General features: G+C 37.0%; 1 protein-coding gene across 2 annotated transcripts in view; it reads left to right on the top strand.

Annotated features, from left to right (window-relative positions):
• Positions 1-20,050, top strand: part of PPP4R3A (protein phosphatase 4 regulatory subunit 3A) — a 37,101-nt gene extending 17,051 nt beyond the window's left edge. For both annotated transcript variants that reach the window (XM_421321.7, XM_004941870.5), the window contains 12 exons: positions 2,131-2,748; positions 10,112-10,189; positions 10,293-10,409; positions 10,916-11,032; positions 11,972-12,103; positions 12,196-12,298; positions 13,381-13,539; positions 14,807-14,976; positions 16,012-16,154; positions 17,054-17,244; positions 17,742-17,968; positions 19,186-20,050. In XM_421321.7, the coding sequence (XP_421321.2) occupies positions 2,131-2,748; positions 10,112-10,189; positions 10,293-10,409; positions 10,916-11,032; positions 11,972-12,103; positions 12,196-12,298; positions 13,381-13,539; positions 14,807-14,976; positions 16,012-16,154; positions 17,054-17,244; positions 17,742-17,968; positions 19,186-19,299 (2,169 nt within the window). In that variant the 3' untranslated portion in view covers positions 19,300-20,050. The remainder of the gene's footprint in view (positions 1-2,130; positions 2,749-10,111; positions 10,190-10,292; positions 10,410-10,915; positions 11,033-11,971; positions 12,104-12,195; positions 12,299-13,380; positions 13,540-14,806; positions 14,977-16,011; positions 16,155-17,053; positions 17,245-17,741; positions 17,969-19,185) is intronic.

Genomic DNA, 20,050 nt, shown 5'->3' with positions numbered 1-20,050 from the left:
ATAAATCTCTTACCTCCCAGAGAGGTTTAGCACCAGACTGAGTGCTCAGCAAGTTTCCTAACAATCTCAAAATTAACTTTTTCTGCTGCTTGACTAGAAGGGAAAAACTTCCTTGTAAACTTTTCTTGTAGAGAGAAGAATGTTCAAGTTCTCAGTTGATTTTGTAATGTATTTCTCATGAATTTGACTATAATTAATATCCTTCTTTTTCTCCATTTTTCATTCTTCTGTCTCTCATATCCTTCTAGTTCATGTGAGGGCAATACTGAGTTTCTCAAGAGAAACTCATGTAAATGTGACACTGCTTCTGTTGACTGTCAGGTTGTGAAAGGATGATTTTGTACTTGATGCAGGAGACAGCTCTATAGCTCTGTGTTATCACCTCAGAGCTATAATTCTTATGGTTTAAAGAATCAGGCAGTTCATATGTAGCATGCAGATATTTTAACATGTGCTAGTTAACTTACTGTGTTTTACCACTAGAAATTGCTTACTATATAGTCACTGAATCAGTATTGTTATGGGACAATGTGCTCAGTTATTAACTATTGACCAATACCCAAAAGAATTTAGTCAGCACATTCAGTGGTAGTGGTTCAGTTTGTCATTTGGTGGTTTTGTTTTTATTTTGTTTTGTTGTTGTTGTTGTTGTTAATTCCAAGCCTTGCAACTTTTCTTAATTGCTATGCTACATTAGGTAGAATTTCTCTATTTTTTTCCTAATAATTCCTTCCTTATGTGCTCCCTCTTTGTGCTGTTCAACAACTACATAATTCTCTACACCTGAAGCTTATTTTCACTGATTTCACAAGTAAAGCAAATGAAATCAGGCTTCATAACTGCTTGTGGCTAGATCCTTTTTTTAACTCCCGAGTCTTTTCAATGCTTTAAATGCTGTAAATAAGTATAGAAGCATTTTCAAGAACCTCAGCAGTTAAAGAACCAAAAGTTGGGGGCAGAAACAAAATGGGGGAGAGGGGAAATTGTGTTCTTGGGAAACACCCAGATAAGAAGCCCAGTTTCCTCAGCCTCTAAATAAAGAGCTAGTATTTTTGTAAGAATCCAGTTTCTTTACAATAGCATGGCCTCAAAACAGGATGTATTTTTGTCTTGTGTACTTTCAAGATCTTACGTTTCCTCAGTTGTTACAGCTTTTTCTAAAAGGAAAACTTTGATACCACTTACACTGTAAATGGTTGATGATGAAGAAGCAGAAGAACTAAATGGCCTTCAGCAGCACTCTGGATTTTAACCTATGTATGGGCTTGCTCTTAGCCATGAATATTATTTCTCCCAGATTTTTTTTTTTTTGGCTGATTTGCAAGTTTAAAAAGAACTGCACCTTCTGTCCTTTTATGTATCTCTGCATTTCTGCATTTGATATTAAGATACAGTTAAAGCTGACAATTAAGATACAGTTAAAGCTGAAGCACTCTGATGCCCAAGCATGTCTTAGTTTTTTTACTAACTTGTACTTTTCATGGTTTTGTGATTGTATCTTTAGAGATCTCTCTTGCAGATCCTTTGCTTTCTTCTTCTGAGAGCTCCAGATTTTTACTACTCATTTGTAAATGTTGGTTTGGGGTTTTGTTTTTTAAAGAGCTTTGTAGATTTTACTTTGCATTCTTTGCCTCTATTGAGTGTTAAGGGAGTACATGATAACAGATTTTGACTTGAGGCTTGCTCTCTTGTCCTGAAAATGTTAACAAGACTGGCCCCCCTACTCTGAGCATGCAGAAGCTATGAGAAGCATTAAGAGCAGTTAAACAACCTTTGTTGAACATTAACAACTATCACTGCAATAATGTAATACTGGTCTGCATTTGAAAATTTATCTACAGAGAATAATGAAGTAAATAGCCGAGCACAGTCATCTGTTGAAATGCTGTGGTCCCTGCTAGCCATTACGAATTTCCTTTTGAATTTGAAATACTCCTGATTTTGTAAAGCGTTCTGTCTGAAGAAATCTTTTCATTGTGTCTTACCTTCCAAACCAACTATACTCAACGTGACACATGCATGTGCACTTCTATTTGGAGTACACAAATGAAGAGCACGTGACCTTTGAAATGGTGTTTGTAATGGTAGTAAACATAAAACTTCATTTTTCGAAAACATGTTGTTTTGTAGGTGCAAGGCAAAGACCCCTCTGTCGATATTACTCAGGACCTTGTCGATGAGTCTGAGGAAGAGCGTTTTGATGATATGTCATCACCAGGTCTTGAATTGCCATCTTGTGAGTTAAGTCGACTAGAAGAGATTGCAGAACTTGTGGCGTCTTCACTGCCTTCGCCGTTACGCCGTGAAAAACTCGCGCTAGCACTGGAAAATGAGGGCTATATTAAGAAGCTCTTAGAAATTTTTCATGTGTGCGAAGACTTGGAGAACATTGAAGGACTACACCACTTATATGAAATTATCAAGGGAATCTTCCTTTTGAACAGAACTGCACTTTTTGAAGTCATGTTTTCCGAGGAATGTATAATGGACGTAATTGGATGCCTAGAATACGATCCGTCTTTATCACAGTCACGGAAACACAGGGAATTTCTGACTAAAACAGCAAAATTTAAAGAGGTGATTCCTATATCTGATCCAGAGTTGAAGCAAAAAATACATCAGACGTACAGAGTACAGTATATTCAAGATATGGTCCTACCCACTCCCTCAGTTTTTGAGGAAAATATGCTATCAACACTTCATTCTTTCATCTTTTTTAATAAAGTGGAAATAGTTGGTATGTTACAGGTAAGTGTAAGAATTTCGCTGTCTCTTGATTTGACCTCGGACGGAGAGAGTTGCTTAATATTTCCTGGAAAGGCTGAGTTGCTTCAGAGAAACCTTCAGTTATTCTGAAAGTCATTTTGAAATGTTATGTAAAGATAAGACGTGGAATTTGAGTACCAAGCTGTTAGGTGTATGTTTTGGACTGTGTTCTTTTAACCGACGATTTAAATGGAGCAAACGTATGTAGAATTCTCAGCAGACGTAGTTAGAATGAATAGTTCTGTTTGCATTTTGAAGGGTTGTTTTTGTCATTTTTTCTTGTATTTTGGGTCTTTCTAGGCACTACAGTTAAGGATGATTTTACCATGCCAAAAACAAGATGAAATTTCACCTGAACTTCATAAATGTAATCTCATGCCAGCATATAACTGTTTCTAACTTTGAAATTAAAGAATTTAGTTGTTTGGAAAGCATAGGTTAGGAACCTAATACTGCCATAAGTGCTTGAATGTTTTCTTAGCTTGTCTTCTAAGTCCCTAAATAAGACTGCATGAAATGACCAGTTTTCCATGACATGTTATTGCAAGTATGAAGAGATTATGTGTAATCAATGCTTTATGTTTCTTACCTACACATCTGAAGTATTCTGCACCAACCCATGAAATTCCTCAGCTGTGAATAGGTGACACATCTTTATATTGGGAGCTTCCTACAGTTTAAAAAAAACTGTGTAAATCGTTGCAGCTCATATATTTTGTTTGTACAAATTAATTATCACCATCATATTTCTCCTAACTTTTAAAGAACAAAAATTCTTTGTAGGGGCCTTCTGATCTGGAGCAATGGACAAAATGCTAGATGCTGCCGATTTAGTAAATCATTTTAATCTTCAGTTGAATCTCAGTGTGCACACTGTTTTATTTCCTGAAAAATATGAGAAAAAAAGAGTGAAAAACAGATTTAAAAGCTCGTGTTGCAAATCAGTGTCAAAACTCGTCCCCCTACTTTTCCACCCACCACGCTTAGTTATCAGAATGCTGATCTTATTGAACCCAGTTGCCTGAGCCTGAATCTGTAGTGTCCACCCATGGAGTATTTGGTGGTAAGCAGCCAGATACACGGGGCATGCACCCAGGCCAGGCAACTGAGGCACATGCCTTGTGGAAGGACTCACTCGGTGGAGTAGACAGATAGAACACCTAGGGCATCTTGAATATTACGAGGCTTCTTCATATCTGTATGTGCGTCCTTGATGAACAAAAACACAACATTCACCTGTCTAAAACATTCACCTGTCTCAGAAAGCCTCTGTCATCTTGTGGTGGCTGGTTTGTGAAAACAATCCAAATCTGACATTGAGAGTGCTGAAAAAGATTCAGTTGTTTCCACCTGAGTATCCAGGGTTACTAGTGTGTCTGTAATACCTTTACCTCCTTGCAAGAATTGCTAAAAGCAAAGTCCTGAGGATGATGCTTGAGGAGGAGAGTAATTATTCTAGGTGACTTCTTGTCAGTGGCTGCTACTTTGGAATGCTGAAAAGGAAACAGGGAGCTAGAAAGGGGACCTGATGCTGTAAAATCAGAAAGGGCATGCTTGCTGGGAAAAACTGAGGATAAGTTGACATAGCTGATTTGCTTGTTGTTTTTTTCTCTCTTAAAATCTGTCTTAGTTTGAAATATAGAGGGTAAGCCTGGGTTAAAATACAAAGATTTAGTGTGGTTGCAAAACTTGTCAGTTGCAGTTTATAGATGAAGTTGTGGTTCCAGTCTGATTTTGATTTGCTGTGTGACTGCAAATTTCTGAACCTTCTCTTTTACTATCTGAGAATGAAGTATATGCCCTTTGTAGTAGAGCAGAAGAGTTAATATTGCACAACTTTAAAAGTAAGATAAATATTTCAAGTTGTTCAGGTGCTTTCTACAGCTTGTGGGAGCCTGAGTGGTACCACACAAGGCATGAAATATACTCATGGCGCATTGTATTTCCTGGTCCTTCTGTAATACACCTCTGAAAACATTGAGAGGGAACTCTGCAGTATATAAATAAGAATTTGTTTGACAGAAATGTTGCTGATAATTCTTGTTGAGGGAATTAGAAGAGGACATCAGAAATTAGAAGAGCATTATGTTTCTAAGAGATTAAAAGGCTTGGTTGTTTTTTTACATTCTCGTGTAGCTGTAAGCCATGGTTTGAACCTGTTCCCTGGCATTTATTTATTCATTTGCTTATAGAGCAGCAGGTTGAGTTGCACTTTTCTCTTTTTCCCCTTTCTCCATCCCCCACACTCCGTCCCTGTATGAAAATGTATATTGGTCCTTCTCATTTCTTTATAAATAGCAAATAGATAAATACTACTCTGAGATAAGAATTAAAAGACTGGTTTTATTCATTTAGCTTCTGTAACTAACTTTTAAGGTATTTCTTCTTTTAGTTATGGTTTAATGTGTACTTCTGTAGCTGATTATATCACAGTAGTTTGATGAGGGCCTTAATTCATGAAAGATGTAAAGTTTTCTTTGTCTACACTCTGGCTACCGGAGTTCCTGGCATTCGCAGTTGTACATCTTGGGACATCCTGGTGCTCACTAACCATATGTATGTACATAAAAACATGCTTATTCTGTAACATGATTATTTGAAACGTTTCTGGAATGCACCATGATGGTTTATTGGGAGATGCAGATGAGTCTCGAGTCCTTAGTTGATGTGTCAGACAAGGTTGGTGTGCTTCATTTACCCCAGGACACTGTTATTTCTGTGTTGTTAACAGCAACATCCCTTGATGTTGAAAGGAATGTCACCAGTTCCTTTCTCTTTGTATGATTAACTAGTTCTTAAAACAACAACAACAACAAAAACTTGCAAAACTGCGCCATAGAGTGAGCAAACACTATTTCCTTCCATTCTCTGCCCCCCTTTCTCAACGGCGTGTGCTCTTTGCCAGCAAGATCCCATGATGTTTTCCATTTCCAGAATGCAGACTGTTGTTAGGTGCACTTTGTGGCTGTTCACACTCTGCGGTCTTTGATTTTTAGGAGACTGGGGAGTGGAAAGGAAAGATTTGGTATCTGTTACAATAATTCATGTGCCTAGAACAGCGATCACGTGACATTACTGGTAAATCAGCTTCTGTAATTACAGAAATGACATTACTGACAGTCCCACACCCTTTTTATTAACTAAAGGATTGAAGACATTTAGGTATGTCTCTGTGTTTTATTAGATGTCTACGATAATAAGCTGGCATATAATAATAGTCGTTTTACAGAGAGTTGCTTACTCTCTGCAGAACCCCAGGGATGTAAATGCGAGTTGTCTGGAGGTGTTCTGGAGGAAGAGTGGTGTCAGTGCATGTCGGCAGTTCTGCCCGAATGTGTGAGGATGGGATCATCTCCTGCAGGTCAGCTGTTTTGCAGCAGTTAACTGCAGCTTCTCAGGAATAACTCTGGAGATTTACTTCACAGCGCAATTTTTCTTGCAGTAAAGTGTAAAAGAATGCCACCTACTGTGGGAAATGACTTAAGGGAAGAAGTTTGCCTTTGGTGCATGCAAATGATTTCTGAGTTTAACTTCATTGAAGAAAATGATTGTTGATCTGTGCAGAAACTCCAGAAGTGGTTGGGTGGCTCCTGCTGCTATTTCAGCACGTTGTCTCAAGCAGAAATAGCTCATTGATAGCGGGCGAAGGCATGTGTGGGAAGACAGCATGAGATAAAGGAGATCGGAACATTTAAAACTGTGCAGTCTTCTGGTGCAGTTGCAGGGAGGGAGTGTACATTGGAAGTTGCAATTTTCAGTTTGCTGGTAGTATTTTATGAAACTTAAACTTTCTGGGCTGAAATACTAAAAATGGATATGAGGGTGGGAAGTGGGATGGAAATCATAGTCTTTTTTCAGCTTAGGTTTTGCTGAGTTCCTTGGATCTTTGTATTATTTTGTGTTTAGAGAAAGGAATGGTTTTCATAATTTATGTGTAATCTCAGGCATGAAGTGTCTGATAACTGAAAATTAACTATACTTCATACTATAATTTATCATTAATGCTTTTTTAAGTGACCTTTGGGAGGATAAGGATTTCTTTGAAAGTTTATTCACAAATACCCATAGTGCTTTTTTTGAGCATGTGTCATCTTCCTTCATTTGGGGGTTTTCTTCTTTTTAAAACTCAGAAATGACTGATAGGGTGTATGACCTGCCTTAATTTATCTTTGTGAAGCATATGAAATCCCAGGAGTATCTGCCCAGATCCTGCAGAAGCATAAGTGAATATTCTTAGTGTTTGGCATATGGAGAGTTTAAGTATTGCATATGTAATAATTTATGTGCATAGGGAAAAATACAGCTAGATTGTCTAAGTACCATGCAAGCTATCATTTGCAGCTTTAGTCTTTCATGGAAAACACGGTTGACTTCCACAGCTTCTCATATATATCCTAATAGATTTGATATTTGTCTGCTAAGAAGCCAGATACTGCAAAGAGTAATGCATTTACTCTGTGTTTACTTCACCGATATATTTTTGAAGGATTTTTCCAAGTTGGAAAAAATGAAAACCAGAAAACATATACGCTTGTGTAATTCTAGCATTTGGTGTTGGCTCTCTGTGACTTCTAAAATATGAACTGTGCTTTCATATTGTGCTTTTCCTTAGGTTGTGTTGGGTCACGCAGAAGTGTAACTTTAGATACATTACTCTCATCAGTAACGTTGCAGCTCAAGAATGATGTGTTTTGAATGTTCCTCCTGTTCACAAGTCCTCTATAAATGTGAGGGATTTTTTTCCCATCAGTAAGGACATGTCTACCATTCATTGAGCATCTGCAATGAGGCTGCATCTAAATGGGTTTCAGGGTTAGGACGTTACCATGAAGTTAGTAATGGGTTGTTTTTGTTTTCTCAGAGTAACCACCACTTACTGCATATTGGCCACGTAAGGACTTTATTGGGTGGGACGTCTCGAGTCACTCAGTTCCATCTTCATTCCAGTGAATGTAATGAGATCAGAGTTGCACTCAGACCCTCGGAGTTCAGATAATGGTGTTCATTTAAAAATACAATGTATTTAATGGAATTTTTGAGGGAGGAAGATAACAGTATGGGAAATGTTCAGTTGCTGTGTTTAAAATAGAGTTGTAAAAGCCAGACTTATAGTATATTTGTGGAGATTTGAAAAAGGATGAACTTCTGCAAATTGTTCCCAAAACACTGTGTCAGCAGTGAAGGCTTCCTCAATTCCCAGTGTTCAGAAGTGCCCTGGGCAAGTCGCAGCTGCTTGCAAGGCTGGACGTGGGGTGTGAGGGCTGCCCCCCGCTGCAGGCAGCCGTGGCACGAGGTGGGAGGTGGGACTCAGAGCTGTGCTGGGGCTTCAGCCTGGTTCCGCCTGCCAGGTTCCGCCTGCTGGGATTGAGGAACGTGTCCCGGGTCTCTTCTTCCTTTCACATTCTGTCTCAAAACAAATCATTTGATACTTAGGATAACACTCCATACTTTCTTTTTTCTGTAGAAGCATGTTCATCATGGCTCTGATGTATCTAAATGCCAAATTCCCCCCTCCCAGTGATCATTCTGAGATATTTTTGTGGTATTAACTTGAATGTACTTCCAGGTTTTATGGAAGAGGTGAAAGTTTTCTTTCACAGTAAGAAGGGAAATGGGGATTACAATGTCCAGCTGGGGATTAGCAGGAATCTTGTCAATACTTTTGATAGATGAGATTGGTTTTACATCACCTCAAAATAGCAGTGTTTTTAAGTGTACTGCCAATCATGGAGAACTTGCATGTTCCTCGAAAGAAATGGTTGTATGCCCTGTTGTTTGTTACTTCTTGATTTGTGTAAATAAATAATGCTTCTACTGTAAGTTAATTATGTTAGCCGTAATATCTAATTAGTTAAATGCTAGAGTAGAATGTTTCTGAAACCATGTGACGACTGGACAGCAGGTAGACCAGCATCCTTGTATTCTTTCATAGCGGCTTGAATTGTTTCTTGGAATCAGTCATTCTGAACGTGTGTGACTGTTGAAATCTGAAAGTCAGACTTTGGATTTCCCATGCTTGGTCTTCCTGAGGGAATTTCAAAAAATGTCAAGTGAGGCCTGCCTTTCTCATCTCTTTTTGTTCGGGTTTTGAAGCAGTCATAGCAATAACACCTGAATTTACGTCCTGAAATCATTATTTTTTATTGTCACTGTACTGTTGGGTTACATTAGAAGAAAAGCACAGCATCAAAGCAAGATAAAACACATGGCATTTCCTAAATACAGCTTTTGCCAGAGTGTGATGAAATGCCCTGTAGGGTAGTAGCTCATGCCAGCCTATTTTGGACTTATATGTGGTACCACGTGGGGAGCCTGGGTTGATTTGTGAAGGCACTGCAGCTGCACCAGCATGGCATGCCCTTGGAAATGAAGTACTTCCATGATTCTGAATTTTATTTATGTAAGCACAAGCAAGGCAGCTTGGGTTTCTAGGGCTGTGGTTTGGGGATGAACAAAACAGCGTGTGGCATTACTGACTTCATAAGAAGCAGCTTAGCATTCTGGCTTTATAAAAAATCTCTTTGGTTCTCATGCAAAGGTATCTATTGCAAACAAGTGCTCTCTGTTACTGTATAAGATTAAGGAAAGGATAGGGGAAGGCTAATTTCTGTTTTATTAATCTTCTAGTTATTAAGACTGTAAAGCTGATGGGGAGCAAAGTGCTACTATTTCTTCCAGTTGATACAAGCTTTTAATATGCTGGCTGATGTTAAATTAACTGCGTGAAAATTGACTGAATTGACTGGATTTTGATTGCTGCCAACCAGAATGCCCAATTAATGGTGTGTGTATTAGGAGCAGTTATTTTGATTTGGTTTTCAGATTTTAGCCTTTTTGTAACAGTGGGGAGATAGAATCTCACTTCATTCCTGATGTTCATCACATCTTCATCACATCTTTGGTTTAGTTCTGCTGCAGGCATCTCTAACATTCCAAAGTGAGATGTGTGTAAGGCTGAATATTGTGCGTATCAAATACATAAACATTTGAAGCAAGGGTATCGTGTGGTTTGGGGGGAAGGATGTTGTTGGACAAGGGAGAAGGTAGAGAATCATAGACAAAATGATGATGTTGGTAGAAGACAAAAAGAAGACAGCTGAAAGGTAATATAAGGCATACCGTAACTGAGAGTAAAACTGACAGTAGCGGCTGTGAAAACAGAAAGAGACATGATATTAATTTGTTTGGAAAATGAATTAGAAAACTCTTGCTGGTATGATTAAACAGTATACAACTGTGTGTTCTCTTTTAAGTGCAGGAGGCATGGTTTAGAAGAAATTTGTATTACACTTGGATGCCTTTTGATATTGTCAAATAAACAAATGGTATTGTTTTGCATTTGTAGGAAGATGAAAAATTTCTGACAGACTTGTTTGCACAACTAACAGATGAAGCCACAGATGAGGAGAAAAGACAGGAATTGGTAAGAAATCCCTAAAATGCACATGAAATGGACGGCTACTGCCAAGTGTTAAACGCACCTGTTTTGTTGAATTACTGACTAGTGTGGTGCTGTTGTGTTCCAGGTAAATTTTCTGAAAGAGTTTTGTGCATTCTCTCAAACACTGCAACCCCAAAACAGAGATGCGTTTTTCAAAACCTTATCAAACATGGGCATACTGCCGGCACTAGAAGTCATACTGGTAAGTCAGCTCCGTTTTCTTTGTGGTAACAACTTCTTCTATCTCCAGAGTTGTTGTTGTTTTTTAAATAAGTATGACAAACTCCAGTCATGTGGTTTTCTGAAGCATTTGCTTCATTTATCTTGTCTCAGCTTGAAATTCAGCACTTTGTACTTATTTTTTTAAACTTTAAAACCAGTTACAATATGGCATTGGTAGGTGCCCTAAGCATTCTTATAGTTTTGTATTTTTTTTCCATTCACATTCTTATCTTCATGTGCTCCTTGGTGTATGAATAAGAAAGTAGGGAAGTAGACCAAAGGACAGTGAAACCATAAAATGTATTTTACCCAATAGCTATCAAATATACAGGAAGAAGATTAGAGTCAATTCAGTTTTAGAATACAGTTTTAATAATAGTTAGGTATGACTTCTTGTGAATAACAGCTAAAAGCTATATGGTTTCTGATTTTCATTCTTTTGAAACCTTTATTTTAAGGAAAAAATGATTATATCTGATCTTCCAGGGTATGGATGATGCACAAGTACGAAGTGCAGCCACAGATATATTCTCATATTTAGTTGAGTACAACCCATCCATGGTACGAGAGTTTGTCATGCAGGAAGCTCAGCAGAATGATGATGTAAGTAGACGGTCACCGTAAACGCGTGTTTCTGTTTTTTATTGAGGTTGATGTTTCCTGGAGATCCTTGGTAACGGGTTAAAACAGAAATGTTTCGGGACATTTTTGTACAGAGGTTTGTTTATATTTCCTGGAGATCCTTGGTGACCGATTAATACAGAATGCTAGCGCACAACTAGTGGTAAAAAAGGTAGTTCAAAGTGGCTTTCAGTGGAGAAAAATGTGTTGTTCTGCCATTTCTACAGAGGAGGTAGTGAATGTTTTCTTAAATCTGCCAAAAGCATGGCAGAGGACAGGATGCTACTCCTGCTGTTCCTTCAGTACTGGAAGAAAAAATGGGGTAGCTGGGACCTTAACTGCTGAAAGTGCAGCCAAGATGCCGGAAGCATGGGTGTTGGTTCCAGCCACTTGCATTGGATGACTGTCCTCTTGTTGAGGGACAGCAGTGACAGAACAACTTTAGTATAGGGTTTGATAAATATAAATATTATTTTCTGTTCTTACGTGTTGTTCTGGTTTTCTGTGAGTGCACATAGGGATTATTTTGAGGTGAAAATTATTTCGTCAAGTTTCATAGCGCAGCAAAATTTAGAGTTGCACGTTTGTGGAAATAGAACACTAGTATGTATAAAGATTTAAACTTGTGAACTCTGAAAACACTTCCAAAAATCAGTTGAGTTTTCAGACTGTTAATTATCTGTCCTACGTTGTTATTTCTGGAGCTTCCCTTCAGAGTGAATTCTAAAGGTTCTTAACTTCACAACCATTTTTAGTTGCTGTGAAAGATTCTTTGCTGCTTGCCTCCTTACTGTGGAACAACCACCCAAAGCATGTCACTGGAATACAAAGTTAACTTTTTTCTCCTAGGGTTTTTCTTTTTGGTGGGGAGTAGTATTAGAACTGGTTTTTAGATTAGTTTTTGTTTCTTTTTCTTGTTAGGATATACTACTCATCAACCTCATAATAGAGCACATGATTTGTGACACGGATCCAGAACTTGGAGGGGCAGTGCTACTAATGGGTTTGCTTCGTACCTTAGTTGATCCAGAAAATATGCTTGCCACTGCCAATGTAAGTAAATACCTTCAGATAGAATTATAGTTGGATGTTCAGTGGTATGTTACATACATAATTTTTTATTTTATTTTATTTTAATCCTGTAGAAAACAGAAAAGACAGAGTTCTTGGGTTTCTTCTACAAACACTGTATGCATGTTCTGACAGCCCCCTTATTGGCCAATACTACAGAGGACAAGCCTAGCAAAGGTAATGCTGTGCTGGATGTTGGGTACACCAACGGCTGTTGAATTTAGGCAGATGCTTGATGTTTAGAACAGAGTAAATGTCAATGGATATATTTTGTCTTATAAGTGTACCTGAGAGTAGGATATATAATTTAAAGTATAATATTTGCACATTAACTAGTCATTTGAATGATTTATAAGTATAAAATTCAGCAGGGAATCCTGTTTAATAAGTGAGCAGCATTTGCTTAAGCTTCAGCAAAGTATTTAAACATTTGTATTATTTTGAGTAACTCATGAGACTGTTCCGTGACAAAGACTTGAAAAGGTATCAATGTTTTTTTGAAGTCAGAGATTACCAGGGAGGGTCCAAAAGTGCTGCAGAGGACATGTGTGTGCCACAGTACTTTGCAGAAAATAAGGATGTTGGTTGTACATCGGAGTAAGACAGTCATGAGAGTAATAAAGTGACTGTCCTTGCTGGCTGCTAGCAGCAGTACTGTTTATTAATATTAAAGCACATCCAAAATGAATGTGAAAGGATGTACATAAATTAAAAGGACTTGTTCTCTAAACTTCTTAATTAACTGTATAAATTTCCAAGGAATTAGTTTAATTGATCTGTTGGATCTCAGCTCGCCTCCAGGTGGTTTTGAAGTGAGATTTTTTACTGCTTAAAATGCCTGTGTTCTACAGTGTTCAATAATCTAGCAATATTCCTAAAAAGTAGTACTGCCTTTTAAAAATGATTGAATCTAATGTGTTTAATTTATTGTTTCTGCCTACTTAAAACCAGAATGTGAGTTACCTTTTTTAATACACTGTTGTGACTGCGTCCTAGAAGTGTTAAAAGAGGCTCTTTCTCTTTCATGCTACTTTTAAGATGGTTTCCTGCCAGAGCTGTACAAATAGAAAATATCCAGTCCATTACAGGCTAGTTCAGTTTCTATTCTAAAGACTAAATATACCTTCCATCATATTCCCTAAGGCATCTGTGGGAAAATACAGGAACTTGTAGATGTTTACCACACTGTGTTGGATATTTGAAGTAAACTTCTGAAGGTAACGTCCTACTTAATTGGTTTTGTTTCGGTTTTGTTATAGATGATTTTCAGACAGCCCAACTCTTGGCATTAATACTGGAATTGCTAACTTTCTGCGTAGAACATCATACTTACCACATAAAGAACTACATCATCAACAAAGATATCCTGCGAAGGGTACTTGTTCTCATGGCCTCAAAGCATGCTTTCTTGGCATTGTGTAAGTTCAAACGCTGAAGAATAAACTAGTATTTTGTGAGTGTGAATTGCTGTGAATCTTCATTCTTCTGGAAGAAAACTTTTCACAGATGAGACAGTTTGTTACTGAACATAGAAATTCTGCTGTTTTTCTCTGTGTTTCTTACACAGGTTTACAGATACCAGAATTAGTAAATAATTTTGCATTTGTAGCAAGGATTTTGCTCAATCTTAACGTAGAGATGAACTGAAATCATTATCAAATATCCAAGTATCCTAAGAAAGCTGTTGAGTTTTGATGAATTTTGAGTAGAAATAATCAGAGATAGTTAGAGATACAGTTACATGGCTGCTTTAAACAGTATGTTCAGTACTGCTCTTTGCATGCTGGTAGATTCCTGACTGTGTTCAGCACAGTAACAGCAAAATTGTGTGACATAATTATGAAAGTAGGAAAGAGATTTTCCAAGATTCAGTTGTGCACATAGTTGACATTAGGTTTTGGGTTTTTGTTGTTGTTGTTGTTGTTTGAGTACCATACATTGAGAAGTACCTTTTCAATGTGTAATAAAATCACCTGAGCCCTTCACATCAAAATTTGAGGAGTAGCCCCAAATTTTGATTTGAAGCCTTTCAATAATTTTATTTCAACTACACCTGGCTGCTAATCAGAATGTGTACTGCCTTATAGCAGGATGATATTTTTACTTGTATTTATGCATGGGTATTCAGGTACTTGTCTGTCATTTAGAATTTCAGAAAGAGCTTTACAATGAATGTCAATTAAGTCTGTGCTTTATTGTGTGTATGACAATGTCTTTTACCAATTTTAGAATTAGATAGCTTGTGTCTTAACTGAACAGGACTTACTTAAATGCAATCAAACGTATCTGAATAATACTGAAGATAAGTAAATTTTCCAGGTTTTCTATTTTCACTGAGAAAATATTTTACCTTTACCATAAGACATTCCAAAAATCAAAACCGTACCTCTGTGTTAGTGGTGATATGGTTAAACTGTGATGTATTATTTTTTCAGTGAACAGAGGTGGTTTGTCCTGCAGAATCACAACAGAGGATTTCTTTATGATAAAACAGACATTCAGCAGTATGGTCAAGACTGTTGTGAAGCAGAGAGTATCTGAATGTTTCCTGGTCCTCATTAATATAGTGCTGTTATAAATGCTGACATTGCGTATTTTCCTGTTACTGAGTAATTTCTAGATTTTTTTTTTCTTTTTTATGTATTAATACTTAAAACATAGCTTTTAATAACATTTCTGTTTCAGGTGCCCTTCGTTTCAAGAGAAAAATAATTGGACTAAAGGATGAATTCTACAACCGCTACATAATGAAAAGTTTTTTGTTTGAACCTGTGGTCAAAGCATTTCTGAATAATGGTTCCCGTTATAATTTGATGAACTCTGCCATAATAGAGATGTTTGAGTTTATCAGAGTGGTGAGTGCTGTTACATGCTGAAGATAATTACTGTTTGCTTCACCTTCTAGCTCAAGCAGACTTGTTTGTGCCATGTATTATGCTGTCATGCTATGGTGTGATATGCCCACATGACACTGTATTTAAACAAACTGTCTTTTGTGTTTTCAGTGTTGACGTATTTATTCTTTCTTCTGTTCAGGTGGTACGATGACGTGAGAATTAAATTCACTCAGTACTCAGTGTATTTACAGAATCATAGAATGACTGAGGTTGGAAGGGACGTTCATTTAGTTCCAACCCCTCTGTCATGGGCAGGATTGCCACCCACAGGATCAAGGCCCCATCTAACCTGGCCTTAAATGCCTCCAGGGATGAGGCACCCACAGCTTCTCAGGGCAGCCTGTGCCAGCGCCTCACCACCCTCTTCAGTAAAGAAAGCACAACATTCAATTGAAATAGCAAACAAAGTTAGGTTTTTTGTAGAGGAGCTTGACTGGCACTGTGCGGCCACAAAGAAAAAAAAGCTTGATGCTCGTTTCTCATAAAAAGTATCTTCCTTGTTCTCATCCTAAATAAATAGATAAACATTTGTTTTTGCCTAAGTTGCTTAATTGCAGGAAAGGAACAATATGAGAGCTAAATCTTATAAGCATATGTGTTTGTTTTTTGTTTTTTGCTTTAATTTAGTAATTGCAACAGATAATAGTTAATCTGTCAATATACAAATATTTACAATTTGCAGCAGGACATACTTATCAGAGTTGGTTTTGGAATCATTTTCTACTGGAATTTTAGATTCTATTCATATATTTTGAAGTATATATTCCTAGAAGATTACTACTCTTACACCTGCTTCTCTGATCATATCTTTGAAGCTCATTTTTAACTGTATCTATAGTGTGGTTTTTGCATAAGGTCATTTTTGCATAAGCTAATAATTATGTTTTCTATTGAATATTTAAAAAATAATGTCTCCATTGCTTTTTATATTACATTAATAAATAAATTCACTTGAAGCAAAATAAGTCACTTTATGTTTGTTCCATTCTATAGGAAGATATAAAGTCTTTAACGGCTCACGTGATTGAAAATTATTGGAAAGCACTGGAAGACGTAGATTATGTGCAAACATTCAAAGGACTGAAGCTACGATTTGAGCAACAAAGGGAAAGACAAGATAATCCAAAACTTGATAGGTAACAAGCTCTAAATTATTTTACTATAAATTCTGTTCTGGGACTAATGATAGATTATTCTGCAATAGCAGGAAGAGTAAATAATTTCAACTTGATTGATGTTAATGTGCTACGGAAGCAGTTGGAAACTGCCACTTAAGTAATAGTTTTCCAGTAAGAGCAAAACTTCAATATAAATGCAGTTTAAAATGCTGTATATTGTACAGATCCGGGTTATAACTTTGGCAAACTACTTATTCAAAATTAGATTTATTTTTTAAAATCGTCCTAGCGTTCTGCTGCCTCTCCTAGGGAAAAAGGTGGTGGAGCCAAGATAGGCCAACACTTAAGAATAAATAATCAAAAGAAGAGGTAAAAGTAGCATTTTGTATCCAAGGCCCTTAAAAATAGAAAATACTGGTATCAAACAAAAGTCGTGGATGCAGCAGGAAGAGATGACTGTCTTTTTAACATACCTTTTTTTTTTAATGTATTTGACCTTAAATACTGATGGGTTATATTAAGTACAATGAGAAAAAAGTCTGTAGTTTTGAAACTTCTTTTTACAACCGTTTATTTACCACTGCAAATTACTACAAGTCTGAATGCAACACATACGAGACATTGATTTGAAGTGACATCTCATTGTGCTGTTAGTAAACTACAGAATTTTGTACAGTTAGTCTGAATGCGCTATTACCACAGCTGTGCTTTATGTGATGCTTCGGAAGAAATGTTTTTAATGTTATTTGCATTGAAAATACAAATGAAGTTGCACATTTGCAAATGCTTTGCTGTACTAAAGATACTGACTACAGTATTTGCATCCATAAAATGTCCAGGTAAATGTCAAGTAGAAGTTTTGTTATTAATATGAGCTGATTGTTGAATCAAAGTTGTTAAAACTTACTGTTCTGCAGCATGCGCTCCATTTTGAGAAACCACAGATACAGGAGGGATGCAAGAACCCTGGAGGATGAGGAGGAAATGTGGTTTAATACTGATGAAGATGATATGGAAGATGGAGAGGCAGTGGTGCCCCCTTCTGACAAAACTAAAAATGATGAAGATATTATGGACCCTATAAGTAAATTCATGGAGAGGAAGAAATGTAAGTGATGAGAAGAATGCTGTATGGCCTATACAGAGAACATAATTAGTATTCTGTAGTTGTCCTACAGTGAAGCTTTTTATTTTTTTTTTATTGAAGGTCATAGATTTAGAAATTGTGACACTGAGCAGTTGAACAACCACTTCAAAATGAGTTTCAGTATCTGTAAAAGCAAAATGATGCAAAAGAGTGTTTATTTCTTAAAGCATCTAAGTGATGATCTTGGCTGATAGTCAGGCTTTCCCAAGTTGTATTCAGGTTTATTATTCAACATTTTCCGTGTTCCTTGTGATGTCGTTGGTAGAATAAGTAAGTATTCATTCCTGGCCAGTGACGACAGCAGCTAGGTGCAGTATAGCAGTAGGAAGAAAATCTATTATCGCTCCTCTTATTAAGTTGTGCATAAAGCGTTTTTTCCCACACAGTAAAATGATTTGTCATTAAATGTTTTGTTCAATCACGTTGCGTTGGTTTTTGTTTTCATGTTGTCTCTGCAGTAAAAGAGAGCGAAGAAAAGGAAGTTCTTCTGAAAACTAACCTTTCAGGTCGTCAGAGCCCAAGTTTCAAGCTTTCCTTTTCCAGCGGGACAAAATCTAATCTTACCAGTCAGTCATCTGCAAGTAATCTGCCTGGATCCCCAGGTTCTCCCGGATCTCCAGGATCCCCTGGGTCTCCAGGGTCCGTTTCTAAAAGCACATCTCAGATGGCAGCTATTACAACTAAGGTAATTTTCAACAGAAATAGTCTCACTTCACTGCTATAGACTTTAGTCTAACTGAAGTTGGTGGGAATTCTGACATACTAAGCAGTAATGGACTGCGTGGTTTGTGCTAATGTTTAGCATTTTCCAGATCTGGTATATATGTAAAGAAAAAATATAAGCTCTATTTATGCCCAAACGCTCACGTCATTTTTATACCACGTCTCTCAGATGCTATAATTCTTTAAGTATGGAATGAAGTCTTTACATACGGAATATATGCATACAGTATTAGCTTCAAATTTTCAATGGTGATAGAACAAAAAATGTTCAGGTTACACTGAATTTGCAGTGTACTGAAAAAACATCAATAAATTCAAACATTAGTTCCTTTTTTTTTTTCAATGTAACATGCATTGCTTATAAAGGTACTGCATTCCCAAACTAGAAATGTTGAAATTAAGTTTTTCAATAATTATTTGATCCTCTTGTATATTCAGTGTTGTGGTACACGTGATGGTACAAAATGTGTGCAATTTAATAGATGCACAATTTAATGTGTGCATTTTGGTACAGACAGCTGAAATTTTCTATTTTAATTGCCCATCATCTGTGTAAATAACATGATCCTTAAGTAAAGAACCAGCAACTGTCACCATAGTCAAGTCCTTGTTAAGCTTCAGAAATGGCGACCTATAGTAGTTCAAATTAGTGAAGCTGGTGGCTCTTCTTTGTGGGTCTAGAGCTGGCTAATCCTGCATTTGTGGTTATGTGCAGTACAAGAGAATTTTAATTGCTGAACATTTAAACTAGCTTTTGTGAAGACAGACTGTGCTATAAAAGTGTCCCAATTGGAAAGTCAAACTGAAGGGTGTTCTGTATTTATTTCTGAAGTGCTTCCAGATTGCTTGTTGCTGCAGTCAGCTTTGCTTGGTGGAAGAAATTTGCACTTTTACAGACTGAGCTGTGGTGTATATTTAGCAAAACTAAGTAAATTTTTGGATTTTCTTTCTGTCATATCTCTATCCAGGGGGATAGTTAAAACCCCATTTTGGATTTCTTCATTTAAATATTTTTCAGACAGTATAATCTTCATTCATACTTCTTGTTCTGCTTGATTTTATCCAGAACATGATGAATCAATGTCCTTACAGCAATATGCTGTGCAAAAATCATTTTCTAATAGAAATATAAAGTGCAAAATATTTTCTTAATTACAGTAGTTGTGTCTGTCTTCATAGGGAGGCCTTGTTGGGCTTGTAGATTATCCTGATGATGATGAAGAGGATGATGAAGATGAAGATAAGGAGGAAACTTTACCTTTGTCAAAGAAAGCAAAGCTTGAGTCATCATAATGGCAACTGCTGAAGAACATTACCATTTGGGGGAAGGATATTTTTTCCATAGAAAACAAACCCACAACAAAGCAGCAATCTTTTGTGAATTACTGTGTGTAACACAGACCAACCTATACAAATGGATTTCTGCCAATCAAGTGCCAATTGAAAGGAGCAGAAGAAGGGGAAATACTTCGTTTAGGGGAAAGACTTACGCCTTTGAGCTCTCCAGCTTGGACCACGTGTTGCCCTTTTCTCAGGGAAGGAAATGGAAAACAAAAACAAAAAAGCCAACAGGGCAGGAGTTTTGTTAGTGGAACTCTGGATTGGCTGGTCAGTTGCTACAATCAGAATATGCTTTCTTGGACCATACATGAGACTTCTGAAGAAAAGGCGGCTTTTGCCATAATTCTTCACTAGTTAAGAATGCCAGCAGTTTCTTTGTATAAAAGAGACCTGCCTTTGAAAATCGTACATTCTGAACATTTTAGTCAAGCTACAACAGGTTTTAAAAACCTCTGTGGGGGAGGGCTGAATATAAAGTTTCCTCTTTTTTTTTTTTTTTTTTTTTTTTTAATCTGTTCCCTTTGCCCTTTAAACTGCAGATTTTTTTTTGGAGGTGGGGGATTTGTTTGTCCCTTTCTGATTAAAGATTGAGTGGAATTCTAGATGTGGTCACTTTTGTGTCATAATTTTTTTGACCCCCTGAGTGTATGCTTAGTTGTTGAGTATATATTTGGGACCATTAAAATTTTTTGATGTAATATAA

Source organism: Gallus gallus, chromosome 5, assembly GCF_016699485.2.
Source record: "Gallus gallus isolate bGalGal1 chromosome 5, bGalGal1.mat.broiler.GRCg7b, whole genome shotgun sequence".
Lineage (NCBI taxonomy): Eukaryota > Metazoa > Chordata > Aves > Galliformes > Phasianidae > Gallus > Gallus gallus.
The sequence above is the reverse complement of the archived record's forward strand: the minus strand, read 5'-3'. Positions and strand labels throughout refer to the sequence as shown.